The sequence below is a fragment of the Lytechinus variegatus genome, chromosome 1 (genome assembly GCF_018143015.1).
Source record: "Lytechinus variegatus isolate NC3 chromosome 1, Lvar_3.0, whole genome shotgun sequence".
Classification (NCBI taxonomy): domain Eukaryota; kingdom Metazoa; phylum Echinodermata; class Echinoidea; order Temnopleuroida; family Toxopneustidae; genus Lytechinus; species Lytechinus variegatus.
In genome coordinates this window covers 74,767,964-74,782,349 of record NC_054740.1, presented here as the reverse complement: position 1 = coordinate 74,782,349, position 14,386 = coordinate 74,767,964, and the positions used below count along the sequence as shown (strand labels likewise).

The 14,386-nt window shown below is 34.8% G+C and overlaps 1 protein-coding gene across 1 annotated transcript in view; it reads right to left on the bottom strand.

Moving 5' to 3' along the window:
* Positions 1-5,823: 5,823 nt before the first annotated feature.
* Positions 5,824-14,386, bottom strand: part of LOC121422879 (solute carrier organic anion transporter family member 4A1-like) — a 38,899-nt gene continuing 30,336 nt past the window's right edge. The window contains exons 5-14 of the mRNA XM_041618110.1: positions 13,840-14,024; positions 13,304-13,397; positions 12,676-12,775; positions 11,781-11,902; positions 10,778-11,032; positions 10,406-10,601; positions 9,468-9,624; positions 8,606-8,781; positions 8,058-8,122; positions 5,824-7,681 (exon numbers count right to left, since the gene is read on the bottom strand). Of these exons, the coding sequence (XP_041474044.1) occupies positions 7,407-7,681; positions 8,058-8,122; positions 8,606-8,781; positions 9,468-9,624; positions 10,406-10,601; positions 10,778-11,032; positions 11,781-11,902; positions 12,676-12,775; positions 13,304-13,397; positions 13,840-14,024 (1,625 nt within the window). The 3' untranslated portion in view covers positions 5,824-7,406. The remainder of the gene's footprint in view (positions 7,682-8,057; positions 8,123-8,605; positions 8,782-9,467; positions 9,625-10,405; positions 10,602-10,777; positions 11,033-11,780; positions 11,903-12,675; positions 12,776-13,303; positions 13,398-13,839; positions 14,025-14,386) is intronic.

Genomic DNA, 14,386 nt, shown 5'->3' with positions numbered 1-14,386 from the left:
TAGTGTCCAAATGAAAGTGAACTACTCCCCACCTGGCAAGTGGTTTTGTTCGTTTACTTCGGTCAAATGTCCCAATTAAGGGGTCGGAAAGGGTTACAAGTGGAATGTGAATTTGTGCGTACATTAGACTGGACATCCTGGGAGATAATGTTTAAGGGAACTGTTTGTGCAAACCTATAACAGCATATAAAACATGAATGATAATCAAAAATAAAGAAAAAGCATACACAAAAATCGTACAGAGCGATATTGATAATCTTGTAAGTACATGTATTTTCAAAACTTAAATTATAGACAAGATAAACAATACATGTATCATACTAAATAATAGGGATTTTGGAAAAAACAGAAGTTTACCGTAACGATCAATATTCTCTCAGAAGAATTAAGCTATTTCAATCAAATTTATCAATTTTATTGGTAAGTCAACACTGACTTGCCTTTCATTTATGAAATCAATTTGTAAATCAGAGAAAATAATGAAAGATCGATTTCCAAGTTGAAATATATTTTGTATATTGACTTCAAAACTTGGTATTTTAAGCTCCATATCAGCCTACCGAGCAAGATATGTATCGCATCGAAGATTCAATGCGAGCGCGAAGCGCGAGCTAAAATTTCATATGCCTGTGACACGAAAACATTTTTTTTAATTCCCAAGTCTTCCCCTCACCTTTTTCATTCACTCGTTTTTCCTCCTCTTTTTCCTCTTCTCTTTTCTCTAAAAAAATTGTTAAGTTGATTTATAAAACTACTACAAAATATTGATATTATTTCAATGGAGGTGATTTAGGCTCTAAAATGGAATTAAATTATTTGGGAGAAGATAGTCTTCCAGCTATCATATAAGGATTATGCGTTCATGACAACTTTTTATTCTTATTCTGAAATTGGGAATTGGTGAGGTGTCAAGTTTTTTTTTTCTCTCACACGGTATAGCTCAGTAAAATATATACTTTAAAGAATAGTTTCTGCGCTCTACAAATTTGTTCAATTTCTATACATTTATTGATTTCATTTTCGGCATTGCTTTAATTTTCTTATGTTAATTGTCGGTCTTGAGTGTCATTAACGACATATATGTTCGCTATATAAAGTTTAAATTATCATTATGATTATATTATTATATTTCAATTCAAAATCAATTTTATTTTACAATTTACTATTATACGACCAGTAAATTAGATACACTTCAGCCTTCTGACTTTCGGCTGACTATTACGAAATATAGTGTAATAAGCCTCTGGCGACCGTTTTGAATTTCAAAGTACAGCATTTATCACTTAAATGGCATGGCATATCAACAATGATGTTTTTAGTCATTATTCCATTCGTTTATCTAAATAATAGGCATTTAGTGCTCACTCTTGTCATTTTTTGGCCCCGGTCATTGCATTGTACATAAACTCTTTGGGCCAGTGGCGGCTATTTTAGATATCAAAATACAGCAATGTCCCCATATGACATAAATAAATTATATATCTCGTTGGTATTGATGATTTGCATTTATTTCTTCGTTCATACATTTTAGTGCTCATTTCTGTGAAAATTAAATTTCCCTATTAATATTGTACCATAGAGATATAAGTATACATCTCTATGTATTGTACATATTAGAGTATACAGTGGCCTATGACGGCCATTTTGAATATAAGGAAAATTAATATTTTGTCAAGAATTATTTTTTTCAGAGTATTTCACTCCTGCCATACGATTTCATGCATTTCATAGCCAATGTGCGGGCAATTTTATGATTTCATGGGTAATTTGCATATTTTGGCTGCCATATGGGATTTTGCCAATTTGCGGAAAATGCTCAAGGTTACACGAGTGGCATCATCCAGATTCGTAAACAACACACTTGAATTGACAAGAAACCGTCAAAATATATTGTATATATATATATATATATATACAACAAGGTTTGGTAAGTTTCTATGGGGCCTATCTTGGACTATGTTGCACAGAGTCATATTATGACGAGTAGCAAAAAATATCTCACTAACCCCCCCCCCCCCGGATGGCTGGGGGGGGTGGGTGGGTGGAAGGTAGAACGTCACCCTTTTTATCATTGTTTTTTCCTCTCTCTTGTCATTTAATACATCTTGATGATATTTCACTTTGTAATTGTTGAAACGCATTAGTATCAATTTCCAGTATCTTCAAAGTTTGATGTATAATTTTCATAATTATATGGGATATGGATTTATTGTATAATTTATTATCGTGTTTCGAAATCTTGTTTATGGAATGTAAATGTGCATACATTAAAAACTTCCTTAGAAAAGCGTAAAATATATATATATTTATATATATATAGTGTAATAACAAATTAGTTGTTCGATAAAAAAATCGAATGAGGCTAGGAAAAATAGAAAAAAGAAAATATCAAAGGAAAAACGGAGGAGGGGCGGGGGTATGGCATAATACTTTCTAGATATAAGATAATAAAAATCAACTGGGCAAATTGATCATTCTTTTTGAAGACTGGGCGCCTTTTCATTAAAAAATAAAACTGCGCTCATTCATTGCATTGTTATTGAAATATTCGAAGCACATGAATAGAGTATTGTTGTTCACAATGTAATTTATCAAAACAAAATGAGTTTTTGCTGCCACGCTGTCTCTGCTCGCTCCCAATGGTTAAAGGTATGATGGTTCGGACAAAGGGACATGGGCCGCGTTGAAACTCAAGGGATGACCGAAAGTGTCCATGACATTAGCAAGAATACCGGTGTTTTCTTCACTGCTCGCAGGAGGCTCGAAACCCAAATGTACCAAATCTTTCAAATATACGTATCTTAGACGTGGGAATCAAATGCAGCATATCGTATTTGAAAATTTAGTTTGAATGGTCAGTAGTAAAAATTGATTTCATATTTGAGTTTTATTCCAAAAGGAGCTATATCCAAAACAGCTTTGTTCCAAAAGAAGGTAAATCCATAATACGGTAATCTAACATTTGTTATTTTTCTTATTTTACATTAAGTTATACATTCAATCGTTTAGCTACATGTGGGTACAAGTTCACAACATCGGTGCAAATTTTGATGAAAATAAAAGAATTTTACAATTGTTAGGAATATTTTTGGATTTAGCTCCTTTTAGAATTAGATATAGGAAAATCACCGTCCTTAGAAAAGATGACAAAATATTTTTTCTTTTTGTAATTTTTCAATGAATTAACATCAGAAAAGATGTGAAATGTGCTCTTCTAGCCATTTTTACGTACTTCGTGTTCAGTTTCCAATATCAAACATGTTTAAATTGGCAAAAATTGACATTGTTCCAAAAGGAGCTATTTCCGTGAAAAAAGCTCAAAAATTAATTTAAAAATGATAATGAATGCTATGTTTTTGAAATCATAATTTGATTAGTCCAAGATAATAGTACTATCATATATATCAAAATGCAACAGCAGTGGCTAAGGGAAAGTGGTGAATTAAAAAACTTGATATATATATATATATATATATATATATATATGTATCTATGTATATATATATATATATATATATATATATATATATATATATATATATATATATATATATATATATATATATACATATATATATTGTAAAGAAATTGATGAAAAGAACAATGGTAGGCGTATCTAAAATCAAGGTTCCCCAGAGCTATCTACCCTTTGGAAAAATTGGTGATGCCGAAAAAATGTCTCTGCCGGGGATCGAACCCGGGCCCCCAGCTTTGAACGCCGGTGCCTTAACCACTAGACCACAGAGACAAGTTAGTGGCTAGGGAGAGCCCGATCCGATTGACCGTCAGATAGACAGATTTTCGACACCATACCAATTATGTTTTCCTTTGTCGGGTGAAGGTGAGTTTTGAACAATGACAAACCTTGATTTCAGCTACGCCTACCATTGTTCTCTTCATCCATTTCTTTACAATATTTAAATAAAAAAGAGTTGCCGAAAAGCTGTTGTACATGTAAAGCTTTACACACACACACACACATATATATATATACATATATATATATATAAATATAAATATATAGTGTGTGTGTGTGTGTGTGTGTGTGTGTGCGTACATGATACAAATCATGATCATGTAAATTAAGCAACAGAAGGAGATTAATGAATTTAGAGTGTGCTTTCCCTAAAAATAACAAGAAAATATATATCACTCGGAATCTATAAAGTGAAATCTCTTGAAAATAATTTCAAGTGTAATCGGAAAGAAATAATACAATTTCAGATACGTTACCTTACTACAGCAGCATTTGAAAATGCCATTTTAATATAAAGATTATATACTAGTAGCTCATTAAACTCTCCAAATACAATATACAAAAATAAGACCCATTGGCAAATATTTACAGATTATCAGTACTGTATCAAGAATTCTTGCTAGAAAAAAGAATAATTATTGTATTAACATATAAAATTATTTAGTACCTTTTAACGGTAATACTGTAAATCAGCTTCAAAGAAGTAAAATTGATTTGATTTATTAAAGAATCAAAACGATGACACTATAATAGTAATACCAGTAATACCAATAACGGTAATAATGATAACAATGATAAAAATTATGCTAAACTGATGAGAAATAATACAGAACACCAATAAAATATCAATAAAAATGATAATAATAAAGATTAAAATAATGATGATGAAAATATTCATGACCTTACACTCTAAAAAGTGAAGTGCTAATTCAGCTCTTAAAGAGCGTGTATAGTGACTGCACTTCGGAGTGCTGTTTTGTCTAGTTCAAATTTGAACGAGGAAAATCAGCACTCCGAAGTGCAGTCACTAGACACGCTCTTTAAGAGCTGAATTAGCACTTCATTTTTTAGAGTGTAAAGAGCATGTGCAACGCTTGCGCTGCACTCGAAAATTAATACTTCATCAAGAAATAGTTAACTTTTCGAATAACTATATTCTTGAGTTAACTTTTCGAATAACTATATTCTTGAAATAATGTTTTTTTTTAAATTCAGTATGTACATCAAAGGTTTAACTATTCAATATCTATCACTTGAACACATTGGATGCAAAATCCGGATAAAACCTCTAAATATTTCATTTTCATTCAATTACTGATGTTGCAAATGCATTTGTGGCATTGTCGTAGTCATCAACTTCTACTTAAAGGTCAAGTCCACCCCAGGAAAATGCTGACTTGAATAAATAGAGAAAAATCAAACTAGCATAGTGCTGAAAATTTCATCAAAATCGGATGTAAAATAAGAAAGTTATGACATTTTAAAGTATCGCTTATTTTCACAAAACAGTGATATGCACAACTAGGTGAGTCAGTCGATGATGTCCATCACTCACTGTTTCTTTTGTTTTTTATTGTTTGAATTATACAATATTTCATTTTTCATAGATTTGACAATAAGGACCAACTTGACTGAAACCTATAGTATTAAACAAAGCTAATGCCACATGTTTAAGGAGGAATTAATCGTTGTATCATTTGACAAAGAGGAGAAAATTAGAATATTTCATGTAATAAAGTAAACAAAAGAAATAGTGAGTGGATGACGTCATAGTCTCCTCATTTGCATACCAGCCTGGATGTGCATATAACTGTTTGTTAAATTAAGCGAAACTTTAGAATGTCATAACTTTCTCATTGTACATCCGATTTTGATGAAATTTTTCAGTAGTATGCTTGTTGGATTTTTCTCTTTTTATTCGAATCAAATATTTGTTGGGGTGGACGTGTCCTTTAATAGTGAATGAGGTAAATAATCTCCAACTATATTCGGAAGTGAAAACGACATCAAATAGGTATCTAGCATTAAGTAAGAAACAGCCCCATGTACTTTTTTTAGTTCACGTCCCAAATGACCATCAGAAGGTTAATCTTTCTAACAGAAAATAGTGTTATGATATTATGACCCAGTTACCTCTTTCCTGTTATCTTTTGATGGACCCACACACACAGATTTTCATATGTATCATTTTATACTGCTTTCCTTTAACGTATCTATTCTTATATTTTTATCTGATTTATGTTTCTTTGTATGTTTGAATAGAAATTATATAAAGAATTGAATGAACCTTCTTTCAATGTTCGTCTCCTCTCTCGTCTTTGCACCCTTACTTTTCTTGATAATCAACAGTCGTTTCCGTAGCGTCAGCATTGGGTAATGGTAATAATAATAGTAACAAATTAACATGACCAGTATCAGAATATTTTGATAGAGGACCCAAAGCTGAAGGAAGTGTAATTTTTTTTCCCTACCACATCAAATTAATCGTATAATGTACAGTATAATCCAGTAATTTCCTTTACAAATATATTGATTTTTTGTCTCTTTTTGCATTCCTCTTCTTCCTTATATTTTACAAATATAAATACCATTTTCCAGTTTCTTTTCCCACCCCATGCCCATGCGTTTGATGCCAATTTGTAGAGATTAAATGATCATCCCGCAAAATACTTACACATTAAATATTTCAATATAATCAATGAGTTATCCCTATTGACATCCATTCATATGAGACTATCATAACACGGATGAGAACCTCTAATATCCTTCTAAAACATTGACAATGAAGCTCTACAAGAAAAGAAATAAAAATCAATGTCATACTAAGTAATCTTGTATAGGCTGCACGACATCATAGTACTGTTTGAAATATATACACACAATAGTCCTCCAACAATTTTGTACAGTATGTACAATATTATGCTAAAGTCAAGGATATCATTTTCGATATTTACGATGTTTACTATATTGATTAAGTTACATATCTCTTGAGGTATTAAGGAAAGATTAAACAGAATATCAGATATACTGGCAGGTGAAGAGGTATTTTAAACATTTTAGGACTTTTTAGGCCGACACATTTGACGTTTATGTAAGACTTTAAAAAAGAATATCATCATTGTATATTTATGTTATCACGACAGCGCTTTATTCAAATATAATGTCGATGTACTGTCAGGACTCGAATTTAAAAAAATACATAATTCTCCAGCTAGAGTATGGTTTGTCCTTTCATCTTGCATTTCTTTCATAATAGGCACATGGATACCATGTATCAGAGTGAACAGATCATTCATTTTTTTATGCGATGATTCAGCAAAGAAAAATTAAGAACCTGGGCGTGAATATGAGTTCAATAAGACTTCCAATCTCATCTTTCATACAAAACCACATATTATGTGACATATCCCCTGCACTCGCTTATAGAAAATGGGGTCATAAAGACATTACGCGTAACCCGATAATTCAACAAGTTAATCTTGGTAACGTGGTAAAATCAAAATATGTGATGCTGCGATTGATGGCGCCACACTTAGATTCATAATTATGTGCGTTGCCTGCCAGGTCCAGGAAGGTTTTCACTCTACAAGTGATATCAGCAGTGCGTTTTGTCGTACAATAGTAACTGAAATGATGATTTTGATGGTATTCACGCAACAGTATCTAATTCATCCTGGCTTGCAAACTCTTTATTCATCCCGCCCTCAAGTTCTGATTGTTTGCTTGGGGATTTGTATGATACCAGTGCGAGAGTAAGGCATATAGCGGCGATGAATTCACAGCTGGCACTGAGGATCAGAAACCCCCTAGCGGAGAGCTTGTTGTCATACAGCCAACAGTTGGCCGAGCCATCACAACTAGACTCCCACAAGAGACACGAAGTATCCAGCAGTAATCCAAAGATAATGGGACCGGGTACAGAACCTGAATAAGAAAAGAACAGTAATGAAGCAAAGAAGTGAGGAATTATTTTTTTTAATCTACGGATTATCCATAGAGGTCGAGTGGTTCTCTAACGTTATTCATAATTATAATAGGGGATGTAGGGTTAAAACCAGCGTATCCCGTGCCCGAGAATTTTTTTCCTATCCTTACTCTATATTTGGGGGAATGATGAACACCCACAAGAGAAGAATGGTGTGTAGTGTTTCATACAAGTTCACCAATGACGCAGATACAGACAATTTCGTCTTCTTACTCGATTGTCACGATGAGCACGCATGTCAGGATTTCAAGTTACACTTTAAACTGCCTGTTGTCGGATACGTCATAAGGAATAATTAACTGTGTAGGTTCTTACCTAGCAACCCGTAGATCAAAGTCTGGATGCCCATGGCAAACGCCCTCTGACTGTGAGGCACGCATCTAATAATAATAATAATAAAAAAAAAAAACACGTACTGATTATTCAAAGCATAAACCAACCATATTGTGATTACTACTCCGTTGAAGGTGATGGTTTACATTTACCTCAGTATTCGATTTACAATTATAGAATGTTCATTCAAAAAGGATGGGCTCGTCAGAAATTTTTTGAAACGAGCAATGCAGTAGTAATATCACGTACAATCACGTAAAGGGTTGTTCAAATTGAGGCTGCGTGGGGGTTCGGATCCCTTCCCGGTGGTGTCTAATTCAAGGAGAGTGAATAGCGTTGAATTATTGTTCTTCCCCCAAAATGATTTATCATTTGTATGAGTGGTCGAGAAATTTTTTATTTCCTTGTAAGAGAAATTCAATTTCATATTACTCTGTACCATGTGCTAATTTTGTCAACCTCTTTTTTTGGAGGGGGGGCAAATATCTTGTTTTCGTAGGATTGATTTATTGATATTAAAACTAAATTACCTGATTGTTGCAGTCCATCCTGACACACCCGACACAGCACCAAGCATGACAATGACACTTAAACCAACAAAATAGAGCCATTTATACGGGCATGATGTAGAGCAGGTACCAAAATTCACTGTACCAAAGTCGCTAGGTGAGTCTGAGTCGTGGACGCATTTGCATTCGTGTAATAGCTAAGTGAAATACAAAGTTGTATCAGAGGTTGAGTTCGATGCATTCAATTCATTTACATTAGATATTACCTGACAAAACAAAATGTGAAATGTAAAGACGATAAATATGGATGCACCATTGCCATAATAAATGACAGTCTATAAACATGAGAAAGTAATGTCTTGGAGTAAATGAAGACCCAGAGAAAATAATTATGAATCTGTGAGACTAGTAAATGATATTGAGCCATACCTTTGACGGATGACACGAAGACAGTTTGATTTGAGTGATATAATCTAAATCATCATGAGTTATCATTAGTTAGAAGAGTACACTGGATCTTCAGAGTATCCTGCTTAGGACTCTGAATGCTTGTGTGACAATAAAATAATCTGGTATTAAATAGCTATTCCACATAGCTGATCAGAAGACACACTAAATTAGCGGTTCTATAACTCATCAATTTGGTTAATGTGACATTTCTTAAACGACAAAGTTGATGTGGATGGAAAGGTGTAATCTCGCTGTTGCTCAAATTCATGAAACCAAGCAAGGATGACGAACTCAATAACATGTAGAGCAGGTATAAGATATAAGTTGAACACAGTGAATGACCATCTATATATCAAATTAATCAAAAACAATAAGCTGGCATGCTAAAGGAATCGTGATTTGATTATTCTTTTAAGAAAAATAAATGCCTTACCACTTCACCGCTGGCCAAGAATTCGACTTCACAACCAGCATGGCAGGCCGAGTAATACATGATCCCATCGCTCCCACATACAGGATCATAGCTGTTAGAACACGAACAACGTGAGTTGCATGTAGAGTTCAACTCAAACAGCCCGTCATGTGGTTCGCTGAAAAAGATGAAAAGAGGTTAACATCTAGAATAAGATGTATAGACTGACTTCCACCGGACAACGAATTCACTATCGATCCCCAAACCAATTGTGGAGGTACCGTTGCAGAGTGGTCTAGAGTCCCTGACTAGACACATTAAAGTGCGGGGTTCGATTCCCAGCTACGACACTTGTGTCCGACAACAGACAGTACTCTTTTATCATATATTCAAATTTACGGAAATGGTCTACGCATTCTTGGTAACGATGCTTGTACTTAAAAAAACAAAAAAAACAATGTATTTGAAATTGCATGAACATTCTAAAATCTTGAATGACCGCTAATGAAACGAGCCAACAAAATGGAAATTAAAAAGATTTCTGATGGCTTGGATAAGATAGATCGGTTCATAATCATAGTAATGTCATAACATAAGTGCGATTTATTGACATTTCCCTATATCGAAAAAAATGAATCTAGTCATTTTCCCCAGCTTTAATCAGGACTTAAAATTTTATAAGATTTGCTCACATATGCCTCAATAACAAGGACAAACCATTCTAGTTCAGGCAAGCAGGACCATCAATAATCTGTTTTGCCCAATTTACAGATATATATTCCATGAGAACTATAACATCCTTTGGTATATTGTGTTCAACTTATCTATTATTTTTACTGAGCAGTGTTTTCATGACTTCGCCGACGCGAACATGACCCTTTTGTAAATGGACAGAGAAGTCTCAAAGAGGATAGCAGGACTCCAATTATTCGATTTGAATGACACTTTTCATGCCATACCTGCTTTCATATTTGACGGTGACTCCAGAGAAATCGACTGTTGGGCAGACAGCAAAGAAAATACCGCATGCTAAGATCGCTGTGTAGGTAGCGATCATGCTCTGCTTCATCAAACCAGGAAACTTCAGATCCAACCTATTGATCAATATTCCGCCGATGAGGGCGCCAGTGATGCCTCCAATGACCGCAATGACACCTGAAAGAATTGACGAATCGAGAAAGGTTTTAATTTTTTGTTGTCCACAATGAAATATAGCTTGGAATTATCAAAATGATATTATCCAATAAAACCATGTAGGCAGACAAGAATAGAATATAAGCCTTAATTAAAAGGGGGCACCATAGGCCATGAAAGTAGCAATCTGGACTTACCCATAGCATAAGCAGCTTCACTTGGTGTCATAGCTAGTTGGGACTCCAGATACTTGGGTCCGAAGACGGCAAGACCAGCAACAAGGAAGAACGCCGCGACGGAACCAACATTCAAGAACATAAAAGGAAGGTTGGTACAGAGGCTGATGATAGCACGTGGTAATGCTCTGAGTTGGTTAAGTGCCCCTTTCTCGGTTTTGAAATCTTGACCTTTCTGGGTTTCTATTCGTCGTTCTGCCATCACTTTATCTCGCCCTGGAAACAAAAAAAAAACAAAATGGAATTCTAGAAATACTAAAATATGTGAACACTTTATTTCATCAAATAAAAAGTCAGTAACTACAATCAAATAGTAGAAGTGTATAATGCTTGGTTCATATACTTCCGTACACGATCAAGTCCCATCAAAGTATTCTCATCCTAATTGGTGTAGATCCGAAAATGTGATCTTGAGTGATCTACCTTAATTGGAGTGATTGACAACTCTCGGGTTGTGTACTCAAATATTCTGGACCTGATCGACAAATTCAAGTAGAGAGCTTGAGCAACGGCGATCATGACAGAGCGGCGATGACTATTTGGTAGACTGATATCGATTCCTTGCAGAGCGATAGGCCGAAAATATCTTGATCGAGCTTGACCGAGGTGATCAGTTCGGCAGTAAGAACTAAGCATAAAATTGAAGCTAGCAAATGAGGATGGAATACAAAAATCCATACATGGTCGGATTGTTCCATGGTTATAATTCATAATTTTGATCAATGTTTATGGTTATGGTCTACAGAAATTCATCATCATCATTATCCCTATCATCACACCTAGTATATGTTCATCATCCTCACCATCACTACCACCACGACCACCATTATCATCATCATCATTATCATAATCATCATCATCATTTATTATCATCAACATCATCATTATCATCATCATCACCTCCTCCACTATCATGACCACCATGACCATCATCATCATCATCACCATCATCAACTCAAATTACCTGGTAGAGCCTTTGGGAATCCCATGTAGATGAATGTAAACACGAAGAGAAGAACCCCATTCATTATGAAGCCAATCCACCAGGCACCTATCCAGAGAGGACTGGTTACATCGATAGTAAGACTAAAGGAATGAAATGAGAATCATAAATCTAAAAATGGCAAGCAATGTCAAATCATGCTGTGGGCTCCTGGAACCCGAAGCAAACGCCCATTCGAAGAAGATAAAGAAACGGCTCCCATTGGTTTATGGTTGGGCCTTTTATTAATAAAATTCCCATGCTACAATGGTCCTTTACGATTGAAAACAAATCCTTGTATTGGCGAGAACATAGTTGCTGAGTAGGCATGCAGAAAGGTATCCCAGTAGAACATTCCCATGCTACAATGGTCCTTTGCGATTGAAAACAAATCCTTGTATTGGCGAGAACATATTTGCTGAGTAGGCAGGCAGACAGGTATCCCAGTAGATCATCAAAGTATATTATTCCTTAAGTTATATAATGTAAAGTAAATTTATATTGTCGGTATAAGTTTTAAGCTCCAGGTCTCAAATGGACTCAAAACATTTGATTAACCTTCTGGAACACTTATTTGATAGGTACTATAAGATTTGTATGATACTCTTTTAAAAAATTGTGAATAAATTGAAGAAAGAAATATAAATATGTAAACATTGAGTCCCGTTTTCCTAAATATTGTTACATATCGGTTACAAAGGCAATGCCCCAATTGAGTGCACGAATTATTACATATACACGAAATCGCAATTCATATTTTTTATTGAAACACTTGAGAAAAGATACCTCCAGGGCCTTACAAGTATAGGGGGAGGGAATGAAATATTATTCATACCAGATGCAATTAGAAAGAAGTCCGTTATCTTGACAATCCTACCTGTTTTTATCGACGTTTAGATCAGTATAAATATTCAGGAATGCTCCCCCAATGATGTAACCAAGCGAAGGCCCCGCCACAGTGATCGCGTTGTAGATACCTGCAAAAATATTATGTAATCTTCCATTGAAATGGCATCTCAATTCACCGCATAAAGCATTTTTTAACTACAAGAAGCTACTTACAAATTCCGATATTACCCTCAATGCCAATGTCTTGCTCAAGTATTGTTTTGGTGAAGTGTATGCTAGATCTGGACCTTGCATTCATTTTTACACGTCCTTGTCCGCGAGCTTTCCCGATGTAATCTTACCCATAATTTTGATAATTTAAAGGTGCCGGTTCTATTGAACACAAATTTAGTGTCCCCATCTTTCAAATGATTGTGTCAGCAAATAGGCCCTACATCAGCGATTGAAGATAATGCGTTTATATTTCATTTTATGTAAAAATCGAGTATCATTATACCAAGCTAAAAGTCAATCTAGAATTGGATTCAGTTTATATCACACGATATGCTTTTTGATAATGCAAATACTGTATACACAAAATCAATATGATGAATAAATGACAGCTCCGTGATTGAATTGAAATATTCAACAACAGCAACAACAATAAACCTTCTTACCCATGAAAATGCCAAATTGTCGTGGAGGAACATTTTCATCAACGTATGCAACCCCAAGTGTGTAAAGAGAAGCAGCTCCGATACCATGCAGCACCTCGTTTTTAAGAAAACAAAAGACAATATTTTAAAATTTGATTGGGCCTTTCGAAACTACTGTAATTTTTGATGGAACTTACGCTTTGGAGGGAGGCCTTATGGTTGCGAACCTCATAAATATCCATATCTTTAGCAGAAAGCGGTGGTCGTATTAATATTGATACAACATGGGAAATTAGTTGTAATCTCTGATTCATCTGTAACGAATATTTGGCGCTGAATTTCGTGTAGGGTCTTCTGTAGAACAAAGATCCTTTCACTTGGATTATGTGGCACTCGTGTAAGGTGTTTGTCATGAAATTAGAAGATTAATCAATATCATAAATGTTTCAGCATGCAGCGTCGTGAGGAGAAAGATTAAATCCCGCTATTATACCATGATACATCTGGCGCCGAGAATATTCCCAAACTTCTTCATATTATGAGATTAAGAGGATTACCTGGGCAACAATGAAGAACCAGTAGTACTTTGATAAAGGAGTGTCTTCAAAATCGGTATCGTCACCTTCATAACCATGGTCATCACAGCTGAGTGTCTCGTTTGGTAGACCACAATAGTCTGAGTCGACCTCTTGATAGACGTAATTCGGGGTGACGAAGTGAGGGATTGCAAAGGTGATAGACCCTGTACGTAATTGGAAAGTTATTACAGTTACAGTGTCATTACGGTTGATTTGCTTACTGTATTTTGTGTCCAGAAGCCTGTAACACGAAAGGCTAGCTATTAATCATACGCTTCATTTTTACGATTTATTGTACATTGTAGTCAATACAATCAATCGTAGAAAAATGTTCGACGATCACTGCCATTAAACAGCTTTGTATTCCTTTGTGTTACTGGACCAAGACTTTCAAAATCATTTAGACAAAATCAAATCCCACTTGGATGACATGAGGTATTAAAGATAGAAAGGAAAAGCTTTTACAAAATTAGACGCGACTGTGGGACGAGAGAATAAAAAAAAGTTTTGGTTCAAGCAACGGGTC